This window comes from Macaca mulatta, chromosome 5 (genome assembly GCF_049350105.2).
Source record: "Macaca mulatta isolate MMU2019108-1 chromosome 5, T2T-MMU8v2.0, whole genome shotgun sequence".
Taxonomy (NCBI): Eukaryota; Metazoa; Chordata; class Mammalia; order Primates; family Cercopithecidae; genus Macaca; species Macaca mulatta.
Genome location: NC_133410.1, coordinates 102,836,090 through 102,854,286, shown reverse-complemented (window position 1 = coordinate 102,854,286; position 18,197 = coordinate 102,836,090). Strand labels below are relative to the sequence as shown.

Here is an 18,197-nt window from a genome sequence, read left to right as displayed (position 1 = left end):
ATATTTGAAAATTCAAGCTGCTATTCAAAAAATAGACGTCTTGGGTAGTTTTTATGTGAAGATATTAACTGAGGAAGCAACATGAATTAGTTATAGCCTTCTTGCATTACGTGGTATCATTTTATACCTTTATAAACACCAACAACACACATATAAAGGTTCGAGCTAAATTTCAGTCTGCCTTTTGTCTGTGTTTTTAACATTTACATTATCAGTAACAAGTTTCAAACATTTTTGTCCAAATGATTTAGGTAATTTTTAAGGTGTGCAGAGTTCTCATGTTTTATGTCCAAGTAGTTTCAACTGTTTGAATATATTTAAGCTTCTTCTCAATATCTAGTGGGATAAAGTAATGTAAAGCTGAATTTTACATTATTTTAATTTACAATTACTTTTCTAAATAAATATTTTTAAAGTCTATTAAAACTTATGTGATTTTAATTGTTGAAATGTAAAAATATGAAGTATGGTACAACGTTTGGCTGAAAGTATCATGTCTTAGATGCATACATATCATTTAACTCAGAAGCTGCATATCTAGGATAGTTCCTTCAGAAAATGACCATGGATGTGCACAAAGATTGAACCACTAGAATGATTATTTATAATTGTATAAACATGTAATAATAAGGAAGTTGGCAAAGAAATTGTATTTATGTATACATATACATACAAATAATACAGTCTTATATAGACAACAAATAATGCTACAGGAAAAAATAGCTAAAGAAAAAAGTAGTTGTCAAGGATGTACTAGTAATTTAATTTTAACAGCATTATGTGCAGTATGAAACCACTGTTGCATACATATTAATATATTTACGGTTTTTTGACACCCCTTCAGGCACTAAGTCCTGTCGTGTGTGTTTCTGCTTTATTCTCTTTTCTATTCCTTCTTCCGTTTTTGTGGTGGTAGTGGTGGTGGTTGATTTTCCAGCTTTGCATTCCTTCAGCTATTCTACTTGGACAGTCTCATAACCTTCAAATCATGCTTCATACTGTCTCCAAACAATTCAGTTTTAAAACATAAATTTTATTAGGCCAGTTTTATGATGAAACATCTTTAATAAATATCTATCTTCTGTAACATAAAGTCAATTTTCTTTGTGTTTTACCTGAGCATCTCTGTAATCTGGCCCCTAACATTTTCTCTGGTCTTATCTCCAATCTTTGTTCCATTCATATGCAAAAATGGCATCCTCACAGTGTTTACCATCTTAAACTTTGAAATGTCTGGAATACTCCTTTTCCTCATTTTTATCTGATAAGTTTATTTTTTAAACTCAGGATAAATAAGGAGAATATCTACCACATTGACCATTTAACTATGTGAATGAAACGCTCTTATTGTTGCTTTAAATAAAGGAATTATATACTCAGTAGTATTTCATATTTTTAATGTATATGGATTAAGTCTAATCTAACATTTCTTTAATTGTGGTTAAAAGTTATACCCTGAGAGATCATTTGCTGATAAAATTTTAACTTTTTTTTGAGATGGAGTGTCATTCTTATTGCCCAGGTTGGAGTGCAATGAATGATGTGATCTCAGCTCACTGAAACCTCCGAATTCTGGGGTCAATGATTCTCCTGCCTCAGCCTCCTGTGTAGCTGGGATTACAGGCACGCACCACCATGCCTGGCTAATTTTTTATTTTTAGTAGAGACGGGGTTTCTCCATGTTGGTCAGGCTGGTCTTGAACTCCCAACCTCAGGTGATCTGCCCACCTCAGCCTCCCAGCACTTTGGGAGGCCAGCACGCTTATAATCCCAGCACTTTGGGAGGCCAAGGCAGGCGGATCACCTGAGGTTGGGAGTTTGAGACCAGCCTGACCAACATTGAGAAACCCCGTCTCTACTAAAAATACAAAAATTAACTGGCGTGGTGGCATGTGCCTGTAGTCCCAGCTACTTTGGAGGCTAAGGAAGGAGAACCGCTTGAACCCAGAAGGCGGAGGTTGTAGTGAGCCGAGATCGCGTCATTGCACTCCAGCTTGGGCAACAAGAGTGAAACTCTGTCTCAAAAAAAAAAAAAAAAAAAAATTGAATTCAGGAGAACAAATAACAATGAATAAAGTAATGAATAAGGAATATGTCTTAAACTTGAAAAATATGTATAATTTTGAGAATAGTTTCAAGCTAAAATTTCCATATTTCTTTGTGTAAAGGGTAAATTTTCTAGCAAACACATCTTGATAACCAATTACACACCAAATCAAAGATGAAAAGTACTAGATCAGCCAGTTGGGATCTCTGTAAGCTTCATTTGAGTCTTCAAATCCCTTAGACCTGTTAGAGAATTTGTACCATCAGTTTTGTTTTTGGTAATTTAGTCAACTAAAAACTGAGGGATAAAAATAGAAGGTGAGTTATGAAATGCAACAGTTTCTGAAATGCTTATCTTATGAAGAGACAGTTTAAGAGTTGAAAGATAATGGGTTTTCTCCCGGTTACAGCCTATCTATAAGAAGCAGCATAGCCTCTGTTACTTTCAGAGGAAATTATCAAAATATCATCTGCACAGAAGCAAACAAAGGAAGGAAAAGAGTTTTAATAACAAAGTTTTATCTGTGAGGTTACATTTTATTTCACTAATGCCAGATGCTCCCATTTAAAAATTAAACCTATATTTTAATAAAGGAAAATAATATCTTTATTCCACTAGGCTTTTCTCATTCCTTCACTTCCTTTGAATTCCCTGATTTCAAATATTTTTAATTATATTGCTAAAAGATTTGTAAAATAGAGTAGACAAAATTGCACATCTAACATTGTGTTACTTGTTTGTTTTAACATCACTAAGAATGAGTCACATTTTATAATATCATAAAAGAAAATATAAAAATGTACTATTTTATATGAAAATGGCTCTTAAGACTGTTTAGCTAATACTTAAAATGTAAAAGTAAATTAATAAGAATATAGCTTGTAGATGTTTGTTTTTGAAATCATACACTTTTGCTTACTTTCTGCCATCTGTGCATTACACAATTATTTGTTTTTAACTTTGTCAATTAGTGTTAGAAAGTTTATGAAACTACATGAAAAATCAGGGAGAGATAGTCCCCTAAAGGAGAAATAAGATATATGTGTGCACATACACACACGTATGTAATATGTTAAGTTATAAACTCACAACACATCATGATAATATTCATTTGGTAAATGGAATTGTCTACACCTTAGATATAAACTAGTGCAATTGTTCATAATTTTCTTAGTTGATAAGCTCCCTCAATTAAATGATAGTCTCAGGTAGTCACAGATTTGAGGATTAAATTGCATTGCTGTCAAGTCTTGGAGTGAAACAAGTAAGCACAGCCAGCTTACAAGTTTGACCTCTGCAATTACTGTTCATTTCCTAAGTTTCCTGGGTGTAAATGCATGTTAAATTGCCTTTTAGTGCTGGGAATGACTTTTACTTAGCCAAACTACTCTCTTTTGGTTCATCAGTTAAATATGTACTGTATATAATTTAGTAGCAAGGAAGTTACTCATTCCAACTTAAAAGTGTCCATCCTGGACACTGTATGTGGCCAGATTCAATATCTTACATTATTATAAAAATGTGTTTGTGTTACTAAACTAGGCTTTTATATGCCTATCCTTTTTAATGAATTATTCAGGTCATCAAATATAATTTTCAACTTGCTTAACCTAATTTAAGTCAGCATTTGTAGAATGTCACTTGGGTCAATAACAGCTCAGAAGAAAAAAATTAAAAATCAATGAACATCAGAGTGAACATTTTAATTTTCACTTTTTAACCTAAACCTCTTCCTGTATTTAGAAGATTGAATATTAAAGACCCATTTAAAGATATTTAGTTTTTCAGAAGTGTCACTAATCTATACAACTATTTGCAATAACTACAGGGGACCAGTTGCACTATTTCCTGTGTCAACAGAAGATCTGACCTTGTTTTCTCGATAGCTTAGAGATTAGGTGCAGCCCCAATGGAAGAACTGTACATCATTTTCAAAGGAAGGTTTTCTGAAGGATAATGCTGAGTTTACAGATTCCTACTGTGGTTGAAGCTCGTGTCTATTTAATCTTTTACTCCAGATGGCCTTTTGTGACCAAATGACTGCAAATTTAAAAATCAAGAAATTTTTAAATGGAAAGAGCTGGCCTTGGTAAGGAAGATTGGAGATAGAAGGTTATTCCTTTTTTTTTTTTTTTTTTTTTTCTGTGAGTGAAACAGAAGAATGCACTGCTATTATGAATGTTAGCAGATTTTAAGATCTTTATGGGTAAATAGAAGGTATATATACATTTTAAATAAATAAAAATAATAAATATATTCAATTTAATTTCTTTTCAGGAAGAATTTTCTAAAGAGAAAGGCTTGTTTAATTCTACTCTGAAAGGCATTATCAGTAGATTGATTTGATGTAGCAAAGAATTTTTTACTCTATATATATACGTATATTTCTTACCAAATATATTTCAAGTAAACAGGTAAACTAATTTTGTGAAATTGCATTTATTCTTCCCAGAAAGAAACTAGGCTGATTGAGAAGAAAAAAATAAACTGAAAATGCCTGCACTTTTGCTTTCTCTCTGTACCTTCTCTACCAAAAGGACCAGGAAACATTTCTCAGAAAAGAATGGCCTTCTTCAGGAGTCATCACCACAAATACAGCTGGGAATGAGACGTATCTCTTGATTTACTTGTTAACATGTGTTCCAAAATGGATAACCATATGTGCCTGATCTGCAGAGTAGGAAACATTATGGCTGGATCTTGGAGGTAAAGTTTTTTAAATGTACAACGGCTGAGTTTTGCAACCAGCATATATCTACCTAAATATGTGTACATTTGTATACCTATAAAATACAGTCATGACTCTTTTAGATACAAATCTATATTTTTGAAGCAAGTATTAAATCCTCAAATATGCCAGATGTGGAAAATAGAATAGGTCTAGAAAAGTTTGTCAATGCTTCCCATTACAATTACGTATTTGTGTAAATGTTTGTCCTGTCACTTCTCTTCTTAAAGCACTCCATAATTCTCCATTCCTCTCAGAGTAAATGGGAAAGTCTACAAAGGTCAATCTCATCTGAACTCATGGACCTCTCTGACCTCATCTCCTACTAAACTATCCTTCTGGCCTCTTCAAGCAGAAACTTTGCATCTTACACTTCCCTGTACCTGATCATCTTTCCTCCAGATATCTATCTATAAAGCGTATTCCTTCCTATCCTTCAGGATTTTGTTCAGTATCAAAGTCTCAAAGAGGCTTACTGCAACAAATTGAAAATTGTTAACAGTTCCATACATACTTCCAATTCTCCTTACTCTGAACTACTCTTTCTATAGCATTTAGGTTCTGTTATATGTAGCTTATTTATTTATTTATTATGGCTATTATTTGTTACCAGTCTCCCTCTACTAGAAGATGAGCTCCATGAAGGCATGAATATATGTGTGTTTTTCTCACAAATACAGCGCCAACAGCCTGAATAGTGCCTGGCATATTACATACACTAAGTGTTGAATGATCTTTAATTTAGACCCAAAACGCTTGGTTCTAAGATATATAATATATGCTTAATGTGAAAAAAATGCTTTTCTCAATTTATGAAACTAAGTAAAATTTGTTCAAATGACTGAAGGGATATGTATCACATAGGAATTCAGACAAATATTTTTGGGCTCTTATATATTCATTAAGATGTCTGATGAGTTTAGAAGAAATGATGCAATATGATTTTATTAAGTACAAACTTGTTTTCTCAGCAGAATAAACTGGTCTTCTGGAAAGGTAACAAAGACATTTCACTTATTTCAAAATATGTTATGACGATGCACGCATGATAAGTTTAACACTTCCTTTGTTTAAGACAGCATTAAATAAAGGAAGTTTATTTCCAGTGTAAAAATTAGTGTAGTTAATTAAGAGAAAATGTCAATAGAACTTAACAGTGTCACAGGATAATGGTTCCTGCTGCTAGATATATGTCAAGAGAAAGATAAATAAGATAGAGTGATTTATTAAGCAGTGCAACACTGCAGGCAATGCATTTCTAGAGGATTATAGCGCTCCTTGGGTGGTGATGTAAGGCAGAGGACTAAAGGCTAAGTGGACTTAACCCTTTAGTCAGTACAAATATAACACAGAAGCGTGGTACTTGTGGACAGTCCCTGCTGATATAGCAAAATTACTTTTATATTTAGAAGAGACTATAATGGTATCAAAGAGGATCTAAGTTAGAATAGAATGCCATCAACAGTTCCTTATAGCTTTGTAGATAATTATGTGAAGAAGTCATACTATTTCAAAATTTAAAAGCCAACAAAGTTTGAATCACCTTTATATGAAATACAGACTTCTTAAAAATTATTTTAGGCAAAAACTGGTTGCTGGTTTAGGAACTTGGTCATTGTTCTCAGCAAAATTGGTATTAAAACAATATTTGGAAAAAACATCTAAAGATAATTTTCCTTTTCAATAATTTTAATTGTATAAATTCATTTATTTCAGATTGTTTATATTAATTAAATAATGTCAAAGATGGTTTAAATCCAGAACCAACTTTTGCAATCTGGCATGGCATGTTCTTCGCTTCAAACTGAACTCAGAATACTATCATGAACTTTGATTTTTCTCAGATCAAAGTCACAAAATTCACTTTTTACTGAGAATTTGTTTTCAGATCTGGCGTGGTGTATTTTAGTGTTGCAATAACATAAAATTGTGGGAATAGATACTTAACAAGACGCTTTATAACTTTCTAATATGTTAAATTGTATTTCATAGGTATTTACAATATGTATTACATTTAAGTTTACAATGAAACCAGAGTTCAGTAATTCTGTTAAGCTTAACGCTTTCTTTGAATCCATATTTAACATAGGTTATGTTTATATATAATTGACAAGATTGTTTTTAGTTTTATTAACATATTAAACTATCAAATAGCTATTAACATATTTTAAAATTATAAAACATTTAGTTTTCAGTATTGATACTGAGGTAGGAGGTGGGATTCAACTCCAGAGGCTGAGCTCAGACACTGAACCAGATTGAGGACTGGCTAAAACAGGCCCAGGGCAGAAGCAGCTTGTAATAAGACATGCCCACCAGCCTGTCAAGTCAATTTACCATGGTGACACTCGGGAGTTACTGCCCCTTTCCATGTAATGACTCAATGATCCAAAAGTTACTACCCCTTCCCTAGACATTTCTGCATGAACTGTCCCCTAATCTGCATGCAATTAAAAGTGGGTTATAAATATGACTGAAAAACTGCCCTGAGCTGCTACTCTTTGACCAGAGGGTAGCCTTGCTCTACAGGGGCAGTGACAGAGCTGTAACAACACTGCATCTTCAATAAAGCAGTTTTCTTCTACCTCTGTCTTGCCCTTGAATTCTTTCCTGAGCAAATCCAAGAACCCAGCAGGCTAAGCTCCACTTTGGGGCTTGCCTGCCCTGCATCAATACTATGAGAACACCAAAATTAAAAAAGAAATTTCATCATCATCATCATCATCATCATCATCATCATCATCATCATCATCTTAACTGGAAAAAGCCCATATGGTTTCAGACTGCCATCAGTGGCAGTTTGTGAACATTGCTTAGTTTAGAAGAATTAGCCTTCCTGTAATGTTTATGCTTAATATTGTGCTATTTTAGTTGCAAACCTCAAGATATAATTCCCGAAACAAATCCCTAAATGCACTGTTTTTATAGGATACTAATCCCCCCAAAATCTAAGTCTTTATGAGACCCAAAGGATTTACTACATAAATTGCAAACATATTGAATCACAACTTATAATTCCACTCAATTTGGGTTCATTAATTTGTATTCCTGGCTATAGTCTATTATAAAAACACGTAGTAATGACATGCTTAAACAGGGAAAAATGTTTTTGTAGTTTTTCATATTTGCTTGAATGACATAAAGTTATTGTGAGTTTATTAGCATATGGATTTTACTATAAACATTTTCATTAGCTAAACAAGTTTTCCTAATACATTTCCTTATGCTTGATTACACTATGCTTTTTTAAACTAATGCTTATTTTCTGGAAGTAAATGATGAATATAGAAGGATTAAACAATATGGCTGATTCTATCTCTTGCTGTGGCCTTCAGAAACAGTGAGGAAATAATAACTACAATGTTCTGTGCCTATTTTATGTCATGAATACAGTTCTAATAGTGTTATATCCATAAGTTATTTTAATTTTCTCAAACACCTGATGAAGTCAGTAATTATTATCTGGGGAACTGAATCACCTAGAGGTTAAAAAACTTGTCAAATATCATATAGCTAGTAAGTGGTAAAAAACAGGATTGTAAACTGAGCTGTCTCTCAAGGAAACACAAAGACATGAAAATAGTAATTTAATTAGATGTTTATGTTACTGAATCATACACTTTTATAGATAAACTAAAATTTTAAATAATCCGACACTCTATTGAAGCAAAGATCAAGTGAGTTATTTGAACAATTTGTTTCTTCCTTTGTGACTAGGTAAAAAATTGGTTCGTGGTCTGTGTTCCATTCTTTCAGTAACACAACTTAGTATGTATTTGACCCAGTTGCAGTGTGCTAAATAGCAGGATATCTGTGAATTCCATGCTTGTGGTGTCTTGTGTTTCCTTAGCATGATAATTATGATTTTATGATGGAGTTGCATGCTTCCTAGTTTGTGTCACTTGTATATTCTAAGCTTCATGAAAACAGCCATCATGCTGTCTTATTCACCTCTGTGACTAGTTAAATAATTCTTGTTTAATATCCAAGTTGGTGTTTACTAGAGAATGAAGAATTTAAAATAGTAAAGGCAGAAGATATACTTTTAGGACGTGCTAAAGTAGAGCTTAAACAATGGATATAAACACTAACTGCTAGAAAACAACTGAAGCAGATAGAATAAAGTGTGTAGTGATCCCAAATGGATTGTTAATTTGGAGTCTAAGATACAGAGCTGTAAATATAAAGAGACTATAAATTTGGGGTGCAGTCAAAATCAAAGAACAACTTTATGTGTCTACAGTGCATTGGTGGGTCATGCATTTATCTTTTTTAAAATTTTGACACAAAAAAAGTTGCCATAAAAATGTAGTTCACTAGTAAGCGACATTGATATATATATAATGAGGTACATAATGTGTATTTATACTTCTCTATTACACATTGAAATTTTTCTGCTTTATAATTGTGAAAAACAATCAAGAAAAGTTTGTACCACTTTCAAGGGTATTTAAGAAAATGTCATAAGGACTTTATGACCAATAATTTTTTAAAGTTGATGATGGAAATTTTAAATATACTATCATGTCCATGATAGTTGGGTTATAAGGATGCATTTTAGAGCTAGGCTAAATGCTAAGAGTCTTAATTTTCAAAACATGTTGACTTTGTTTTTGAAGGCTCTGGTCAGTTTCCTATGCTTTAAAAATATAGCCATCATTATTAAACCTCTAATTACATATTCATATACAAAGGGGAAATGGATTCAGGTTTGGGCACGTCAAACAGAAATTAAATTTTCAAATTTATGTTTGAAATAATTTAAATAATGTTCTGTACCACCACCTGCTATCCCTTGAGCCCAATACTTTAACTTAAACCAATCCTAAATCAGCTTTAGGATAAATTTATGTTGGGGACGTTTGTTCCCATTTTTATTACTTAAGCTGAAGGAAACTGTAATATGGTACTGTAAAAACACTGAGTTCTACTCAGATGTCAGATAATACTATTTTAAAGAATCTATAGCACCTGCTTGTTCTATCATTTAAATTTAGATTTAAAAATAGTTTCTCAAAATCACCCTTCAATTTTTTATTGTCTCTTAGGAAACAGCTTCTTTGTTTTGTAAAATACTGAAATAGTACATTTAATTATGGAACATATTCACAGGTAGTTCAAAGGAGTCAAAGAAGATGTTGATTGTACTAGTTCTTGTTTTATAAGAAGAAATATGATTTTTGCCTCATGTTCTTTGATTTCTTTTAACTCTTCAAAAGCCCAGTTGAACATGAGAAAGGATTTTCTGACTCAGGTCATGTGGAGTTGGTATCAAGCTAAACAATTTTCAGGGCCATATATGCATATAGTTCATAGCATAATTGCTTAGGAGTTCATCACAGTTCATTGGGAAGGCAAACCAATGCATTCACAGCTTAAAATCATGGCACTGTTTTCCAGTAAACAAATTACTGTTCACTATTGGTAGAATTTGAACATTCACTTTCAGCATGAAAGTTCAACTTTTTTTATTAGTTGTGAAGAATTGTGTGATAACAAGAAAGAAAATGGGCATTTTGTCATGTTTTAAATCAGCATGGGGAAATTCTCAGGTGGATGTGACAGCACTCAGAATGCATTGTGGTCCCTTTATTAAGGACTGCCAATCACAATTAACAACAATAAGAGATATTGTTTAAGCCTAAATAAAAATTATGGAGAGCCATTTTAATTTAATACCTGTAAGAACAGAATGTAGAAAAAAACCTGTCTTTGTAGTCGAGTTAACCTGTCACAGGGAATTACTCTCATTTTTCCTCTGTTCACAAGGGTCAACGTCATTGAGCTAGTCAATGTCATTTTTGTTATATTCAAATTGAATGTGAAATATTAGATAACAATATAAAGAAATGGCTTTAATTACTGCATTACAAGGCTTGAATGCTTTGAGAGTTTGTAAATAGGACATTGGTAAGTTTCATATATTTGATACCTACACTATTAAAATTGATGTCTTTTTGAGTTATTCTTCTATGCAAAGTTTTAAAGAGATGGTCTCTCAACAATCTCTTCTGTTGCCCAATTCAATAGGAAAGAATGTCTGACTCTTCTTTTTGTGGATATGAGAAAGTTGTGTTCTGTATAATAGTGTGATCCATCTGACAGTAGGAAGAACTCTTTATTTTCTTCCAAAAATTGTCCTGGGATTTCAAAATCAGTGGGTTGTCTTTTATGTTAACTCTTGTGCAACAGCATCAAATTATTTTCAGTATTTCTAACACTCCTAAAGGCCCGCTTTCTACTCATCACTAGCATCTGTGGAGCTATTTGATGTTTAAGAAAACTACCAAAGGAATTTTCCTTCTTTATTCTTTTCAATGATTCTGGCTGCTCCTCTCATCAGAAATGGTTTATTTTGATCTCAATTTGGTTAAGATCCATTGGCATGATGTTGAACACTCCTGCAAGGACTGTATCTTTCTTATTTACGGTCATACTCAAAGCATAGGCCAGGCATGGCACATAGCATACTCAAGAAATATTTATTAAACCCTAGTTAAGAGTTATTCCTTATTTTCCTTTTGCTACTCATGTTCCTGACACATTGTTGGTGCTTAATAAATGCTTGCTGCTAAATAAACATATATGTAGTTGCTTCAAATATTTTATATGACTAGAAATATTTCTGTTTCCCATAATCAGACACAAACATCTGAAGATAACTCTAAAATTTCCCTTTGCATGTAAACAGAAAGCAAATTACATACAACTACATTTGCGAAGAAGTCAATGATGTCCTCTGGAGCCCAGATGATAGAAAGAGTCACTGCCAACAAACTAAACACTAGAGACTTCTAAAAATCAAATCCAGTTTCCTTTAAGAATATTAATTGCAAGGAGATGTATGTAGACATGGAGATAAGGGAGGACATAAAATGACAACAAAACTTGTATAAAATTGGTCTCTCATTCGTGCATTTTACAACCTAATTCACAAGCTCTTAATGTTCCAGCAAAACAGATGTACTGAGTTTATCTCTATAATGGACCATACTGCTTTTGCACAGTTGGATTCCCTGAACTATTTTTCCGGAATGCTTTGAAGTTACAGATTTTTTAAAATGTCAGGATTAATAAACAACTCACATATATTTAACATTTTTCTGCTTTTAGCTGTCCTTGAACTCTTTTTTAGAAATCTGTCTGATAACACATGAAATGCCTCTTTATCCCTATTCAATCTGGTATAGTGGCTCAATGAAGACTGCAATTCTGAAATAACAGCTGTACTTCCTCTTAAAAGACTGTATTTTTATTGGAAATTATCACCAGTTCCAACTCAACTGACTATACATGGACACTGTCATTGATTGATTCTCTTTTTCATAGGGTTTATAAGCCTCTTCTTAATTTATTTTTAATCAGAGCATAAAGATGCTTTCAGTATCTTTTAATGAATTCACCTTTTCACTGTTAGCAAGTGGAAGAATAGCAGCTTTTCAAAGATGAAGTAGCTAATCATATGCGATTCAGTATTATCTGTCATTATAAATTTGTATAAATGTACAATCAACCTACAGGCTGTGCAACTCATTTAAGGGAGCGGTGGGATAGAAAGGTATTTAACATATTTATAACTTTTGTTATCTGTTGCATGTTTATAGAACTAGAAAAGCATGCTAACCATATGGGTAATTCTATTTATCTTTTTTTCTTGGGTGTGCTCCAAAACTTATTGAAATTTGGTCACTTGGAGGAAGAATTCAGAAAGCCAAAAGCATTCAGAAAGAATTCATAAGCATGTCAACATCTTCAAAAAAGGCTTCAACTAAGAAGATGCCTTACTTATAAACTTCTCCTCTTAGCTTTTTACAACAACTCAGTGGGGACATTACAAATAAATTTCTTTTTGGTTTAGTGAGTTTTAAGTCATTTGCGGACAATTTTAGTATTTTTGTTTGAGACTATAATTTAATAAACAAAATATTGCAGTTAACCTCCATGTTTTATTTAGTTAAGTATTTAGCATCCATTCTTTAAATTTATCAATATGAATTTATTAAATGCCTAACATGTACAAGGCACTTAACTATAAGCAAAGAGACTACACAGATTAAATAGTTCACTATTATATATTCAAAGGATTCAGGTGGAGACATGTTTAAAAAAATGAATTACACTATGGTTGATAAGTACTATGATAAATATATCTTGAGGAGTATAGAAGATGGTTCTCAATCCCAGGAAAGACTTCTTGAAAGTAGAGAAATAAAGGAAAAAATTAGAGGATGACTAGGAACTTGCTGTATAAAGGCAGAGAGTGGGAGTAGAGTCTAATCAGGTTGGTAACAAAGGCACTCCAGGAATTGGAAAGAGCAGATGCAAAAGTGAAGAGGTAGGAAACAGTCTTGTCTTATAGTCAGGGACAAAAACCAGTTTGGAGTAACTGGGCCATTAAATGTGGGGCATGAATGGTAAGAGATGAGAACTGAGCATTGGACAGGAGTCAGGTGATGGAATATTGTTTATACTCTGAAGAACTCAGACTTCTAAACTGCAGGCATTGGGAAGCCAAAAAAATATCTGAAGAATGGGAATTATGTGTTCATCTTTCCATGGCATGGATAACTTGGGTATATACACAAGTATGTGAATCGTATATTTGCAGGAGACAACACTGGAAGAAGAAAGACTTATTATAAGACTCCTATAGTTCAGGTGAAAAGTGAGGGAGCCTCAATCTAGGTGACAATCTAGGCTAATCTTTCTAGATGAGAAGAGATTTCCACTTCTAGAAATATTTAGTAGATAAAATTGACAGGACTTGATCATGGTTGGATATACAAGCTGAGAAAGAGGAAGAAATCAAGAGTTATTTTCAGAGTTTCTAACATGAGTCTGAATGGTTGGTGGTGGATCAGCTGGAATAGAGAATGTGAGAGGCTAAGAAGGTTCAGATTATAAAATGAATTCCATTTTTGGCATGTTCAAATTTATGGTGCCTCTGGTATAGTCAGAGAGTTGCCTAGGTAACAGTTGAATATACAAATCTGAAGTTCAAGAATAGATGATGTAGATCTGGGAGTCATCAGCGTATTGGCAGTTGTTGAAATCATGCACTGAAAAATTGAATAAATGGGAAGCAGTAAGATGAAAATAGAGGTTAATTATATCTAGCTATATCACCTCCTATTTCTGGTCAATGCTCATGTCTATCAACATCCTTGTCATCCTTCCTTATTTATTCACAACTTTGACACATGGCTCAATTTCTTTTTCTCCAGTCTAATCCAAATCATCATTACAGCTGGTTCACCTAACCCTTTAATCTCTCAGTTCCTTGATCAGCTTTGAAGTCCTTCACCAACTCTTAACTTTTGGAATTCGTATTCACATACCTACAACTTGTTCTCCTCTATTACATTTCAAAAAAAAATTAGGCTTAGGTGTCCTATTTTATAAATACAGGCTTCAAACTCATTTACAATTATGTTTTCACTCTTTTCCTGTAATATTACTGAGACCTCTACTACTCTCTTCTACTACTAACAATTCTATCAATTTTTTTTTTGAGATAGAGTTTCCCTCTTGTTGCCCCAGTTGGAGTGCAATGGTACGATGTCTGCTCACTGCAACTTCTGCCTCCTAGGTTCAAGCAATTCTCCAGCCTCAGCCTCCAGAGTAGCTGGGATTACAGGTGCCTGCCACTACATCTGGCTAAGTTTTTGTATGTTTAATAGAGACGGTGTTTCGCCATGTTGGCCAGGCTGGTCTCGAACTCCTGACCTCAGGTGATCCGCCTGCCTCGGCCTCCCAAAGTGCTGGCATGCGCCACCATGCCAGGCCTACTCTATCGATTTCTACTCTTAGTTTTCATTACATTCACATTCTTGGTCCTTCTATTTATAGTTGTTCCATGTACCCCACGACCTACTATTTCAATCATTATCTACATCAAAATGATCTAAAATCATTTGTCTCGTTATCCCTTTTTTACATATGCCTAACTCTCTGCAGCTGAGTTTAATTCATTGTTTTATTTATTTAGTAAACACTTATGTGACACTTATATAAGTTATATCTAAGAACTTCACAATTTTAACCATTCATTAATTCTCATAAAAACCCATGAGGTGGGTACATCCAGGATGTTTTCTGTAAGAGGAACTCACACCATCACACAAGTTTATGACTCTCAACCTGGAACATAACATTCTTCTTTAATTGGGATGCTTTCTGTGGAGAAATCAACCACCATACTGTGAGAAAGTCAAACTATCCCATGCAGAGTGACCTCATGGAGAGGCCCAAGTGGAGAAAAGGCTGAAGCCACTAGCCTGCAGCCCACATTAACTACCAGATATGTGAGTGAAGTGAACAAGCCTTTGGATGATGTTAGCCTCTGGACTCCGAATTATCTAGCTGAAACCTTAGACATCATAGGGAAAGGACAAAGCTTTTTTGCTTCAATAATAAATTTATCGTTAAATCCAACAAAAACCTTTCAAGCCTTAATTTCATTTGATTCTTTGAAATGTTTAACACAGTCAACCAAATGTATACTACTAGCTGCTCTGATTTGCATTTGTGCATTTCTAGTCACTCCTTATGAGGCACCACTGAGCGCTCCTCTACCCATTCCTTTCTTTAGCGCTCTGTCCTAGGCTTTGTGTGGGCCAGTGGTTCTCAATCAGGAACTTGCAATTAAGAGCAACTACTCTGTGTGATCTCATTCACTCCCATGTCTTCAAAATTTCCTACATTCCAGTATCTCCTAAATATATATTAAGTCCAGATGTCTCTTTTGTGCATCTGACGAATATTTCAAACCACTGAGCACACATTAGTAATACTCTTTTGAATGTTTCAGAGATAGCTCAAACTCAATGTGCAGCAGAATGAATGTATCATTTCTCCTGTCATATACTTTTTTGGGGGTTATATTTTTTCAGTAAACGAGATCAACATCCAATATACATAATTTTATATTCAAAAACCTACAATAAAACTTTATCTCCTTTTTTTTCTTCAGCACTGACCCCCCACCACTCTATAGCTAATCAAAACCTACGGATTCCATTTCATCAATACTCTCCTTTTGACTCCCAAAGCTACCTTACCTTTGAGCAAGCCACACCAACTCTTTGCTCAGTTATTACAATAGTCTTAATTTATCTCACTTTTCACAATCTGTTCTTATTGTGAACACTTATCAATCTGTTCTCTACATTATAACCAGAACATTTCTAGAGTAAAATTTGAACCTGTATTTTCCTGTTTATTATCTTTAAATATCTGATCATTTCAAGGATCAGTTCAAACTCCTGATAATAACAAATGTAGCTTCAGCCTCATCTTTACTACCTCCCCTCTGCTTGGATTATCTTAATTTCTCTCTCACTTCTTGCTCTGAAATTCCATCCTAACCATTTATGTCTCTTTTTCTCCATTCATCTTCTTCAAGAAGCTCTTTCCATAGTTAGCTCTGTCTCTCTATATAAAGTGTTACTTTTAAAAGCCTTCTCTGTGACATTAACATATATTAAGCTCTTCTACACCTATGTTCTCCTAACAGTCTATGCTTATCCTATCACAGAACTTTCTACCCACAATTGTAATCCCATGTTTATACATTTGTGTCTCATTAGACTTCTGTCGTGGCGCTATGATGGCAAAGACCCTCTTGCTCACCATCATACATTCAGTTCTTAGCAAAGTTCTACTTAGACAGTGTGGATTAAATATTTACTGAGTTAATTATTAATGAATGAACTAAAAGTGTGAAAAATATACAGTAACGGGTAAACTTAGAGCCCTGGATATGGAAAGGTAGAGGGAAAAGCATGCTTATAAAAGGTTTAAGGGCTAGATTAGAAGTGGGCAAGTGAGATGAAGGTTCTAGACTAATCTTTGATTAGTTAAATTAGAATAGAAAAATGAAGTTTAATGGAAGGTCCAACAGAAAATAGGAATAAAAAGTAAGATGTTATTCAGTTGTAAGTATTAGCACAAGAGTATAATGTCTCCATTGTAACAAACATCTCTCCTCTTCAATATGTATGTAGAGCTTGCAAGAGACTATCAATTTTCTTACTATTTCATTCTCTATGAGGCAAGTCTCAAGTAAGGAATGCAATAAATATTATTCTATTTTGAAACAGTGAGAGCCAAATAATTAATCAGACAAGTTTAAAGAGTTGGGCAGATTGGATATTAAATAACAGAGCAATGACATTCTCTAGAAAATAGTGAAATTGTAAGTTAAATCACCAGTAAAGATTACATATCAAAGTGAAAGATAAAACATAAAATTTCTCATCAGTCTTAAATTAACCAAAGTCTTTTCAATGTCAATGAATATTTTTAATGCATGAAATAATGTCTCTGAACAAAGAACAAATCCTAACATTTCTTACATATGTAAATAATTAAATAGTACCTTCTCTGGTAATAAGTAGTTTCATCCTAGTAAGGCTATTTCTCAGAAAGTGAGTTTGGAGAGAAAAATCAGATCTTGATGTTTTTTGTGAGCTTTACTTTTGACACTCACTTTTGCCTTTGTTGATGAAATTGAACTTGCATCAAAAGACAATGAACCATTATTGCTGGAAACCTGGTGTGTCTGAGATCCACTAGGAGGGAGAAGGAAATGTTCTTTTCTGAGCATTGCTGTGAGGACCCTTTAGAACACTTATTGATGTCACATACAGAACCTTATTAACTAAATACATGGCATGGGAAACATCACATTCTGTTTTTTTTAAATACTAGAATATAGTTTTGCTCCTTACCTTGTTGTACAAAAGATCCATACACAAACCACATGGAGTTGTAGAGAGTGGTAGACGTCATTGATCCCATTTGTAACCGTGGGGGATTAAGCCAGTTCAAGAGGTAGACCAGTAGACCCACCAGAAGGACTGTGCCAGCAATGCAAGCCCATAGAGAGAGATCAAATGGTGCAAGACAGGCAAACATATCCACTGTCTTTTCAGCCCTTCGAAGTAGTACCCCCACTGAGTAGTCCATGTAACGTGTTGTAAAGTCCACCACATTCTCACGGTCAGGAGTGATGGTTAAAGCAGAAATCCCTATGTCGGCTCTCTGAGAAATTGAAAGAGAAAGGAATACATTAACAATGTGAAAAACAATTTCATTTGTGCCACTTCAGCTTGCCTCGAGGAAAAAAACAGATGCCTCAGGCAATATAAATCTTTTTATATAAACTGAAAAACACTGCAAAGACTTCTTACAGAAGAGCCATGTGTAAATTTTGAATTTCTTACTGAAAATCTTGCCCCATCAGAGTCAGACAAATTACCTTGTTCATATTATCAGCGCATGTAAAATCAGTGAAGAATATTTCAGACACAGATTACACAGGGAAAAAATCGTCTTTTTTTTCCTGGGTGATTTTTATCAAAGTCATCATTAATAGTAAAGGAAAAGCTTATACTGGAGAATCCTTTCTAGGGACATGTT

The 18,197-nt window shown here is 33.8% G+C and overlaps 1 protein-coding gene across 2 annotated transcripts in view; it reads right to left on the bottom strand.

Moving 5' to 3' along the window:
* Positions 1 to 18,197, bottom strand: part of GRID2 (glutamate ionotropic receptor delta type subunit 2) — a 1,541,190-nt gene that overhangs the window by 317,299 nt on the left and 1,205,694 nt on the right. For both annotated transcript variants that reach the window (XM_028849003.2, XM_015138804.3), the window contains exon 11: positions 17,507 to 17,819. In XM_028849003.2, coding sequence (XP_028704836.1) covers positions 17,507 to 17,819 — 313 coding nt within the window. The remainder of the gene's footprint in view (positions 1 to 17,506; positions 17,820 to 18,197) is intronic.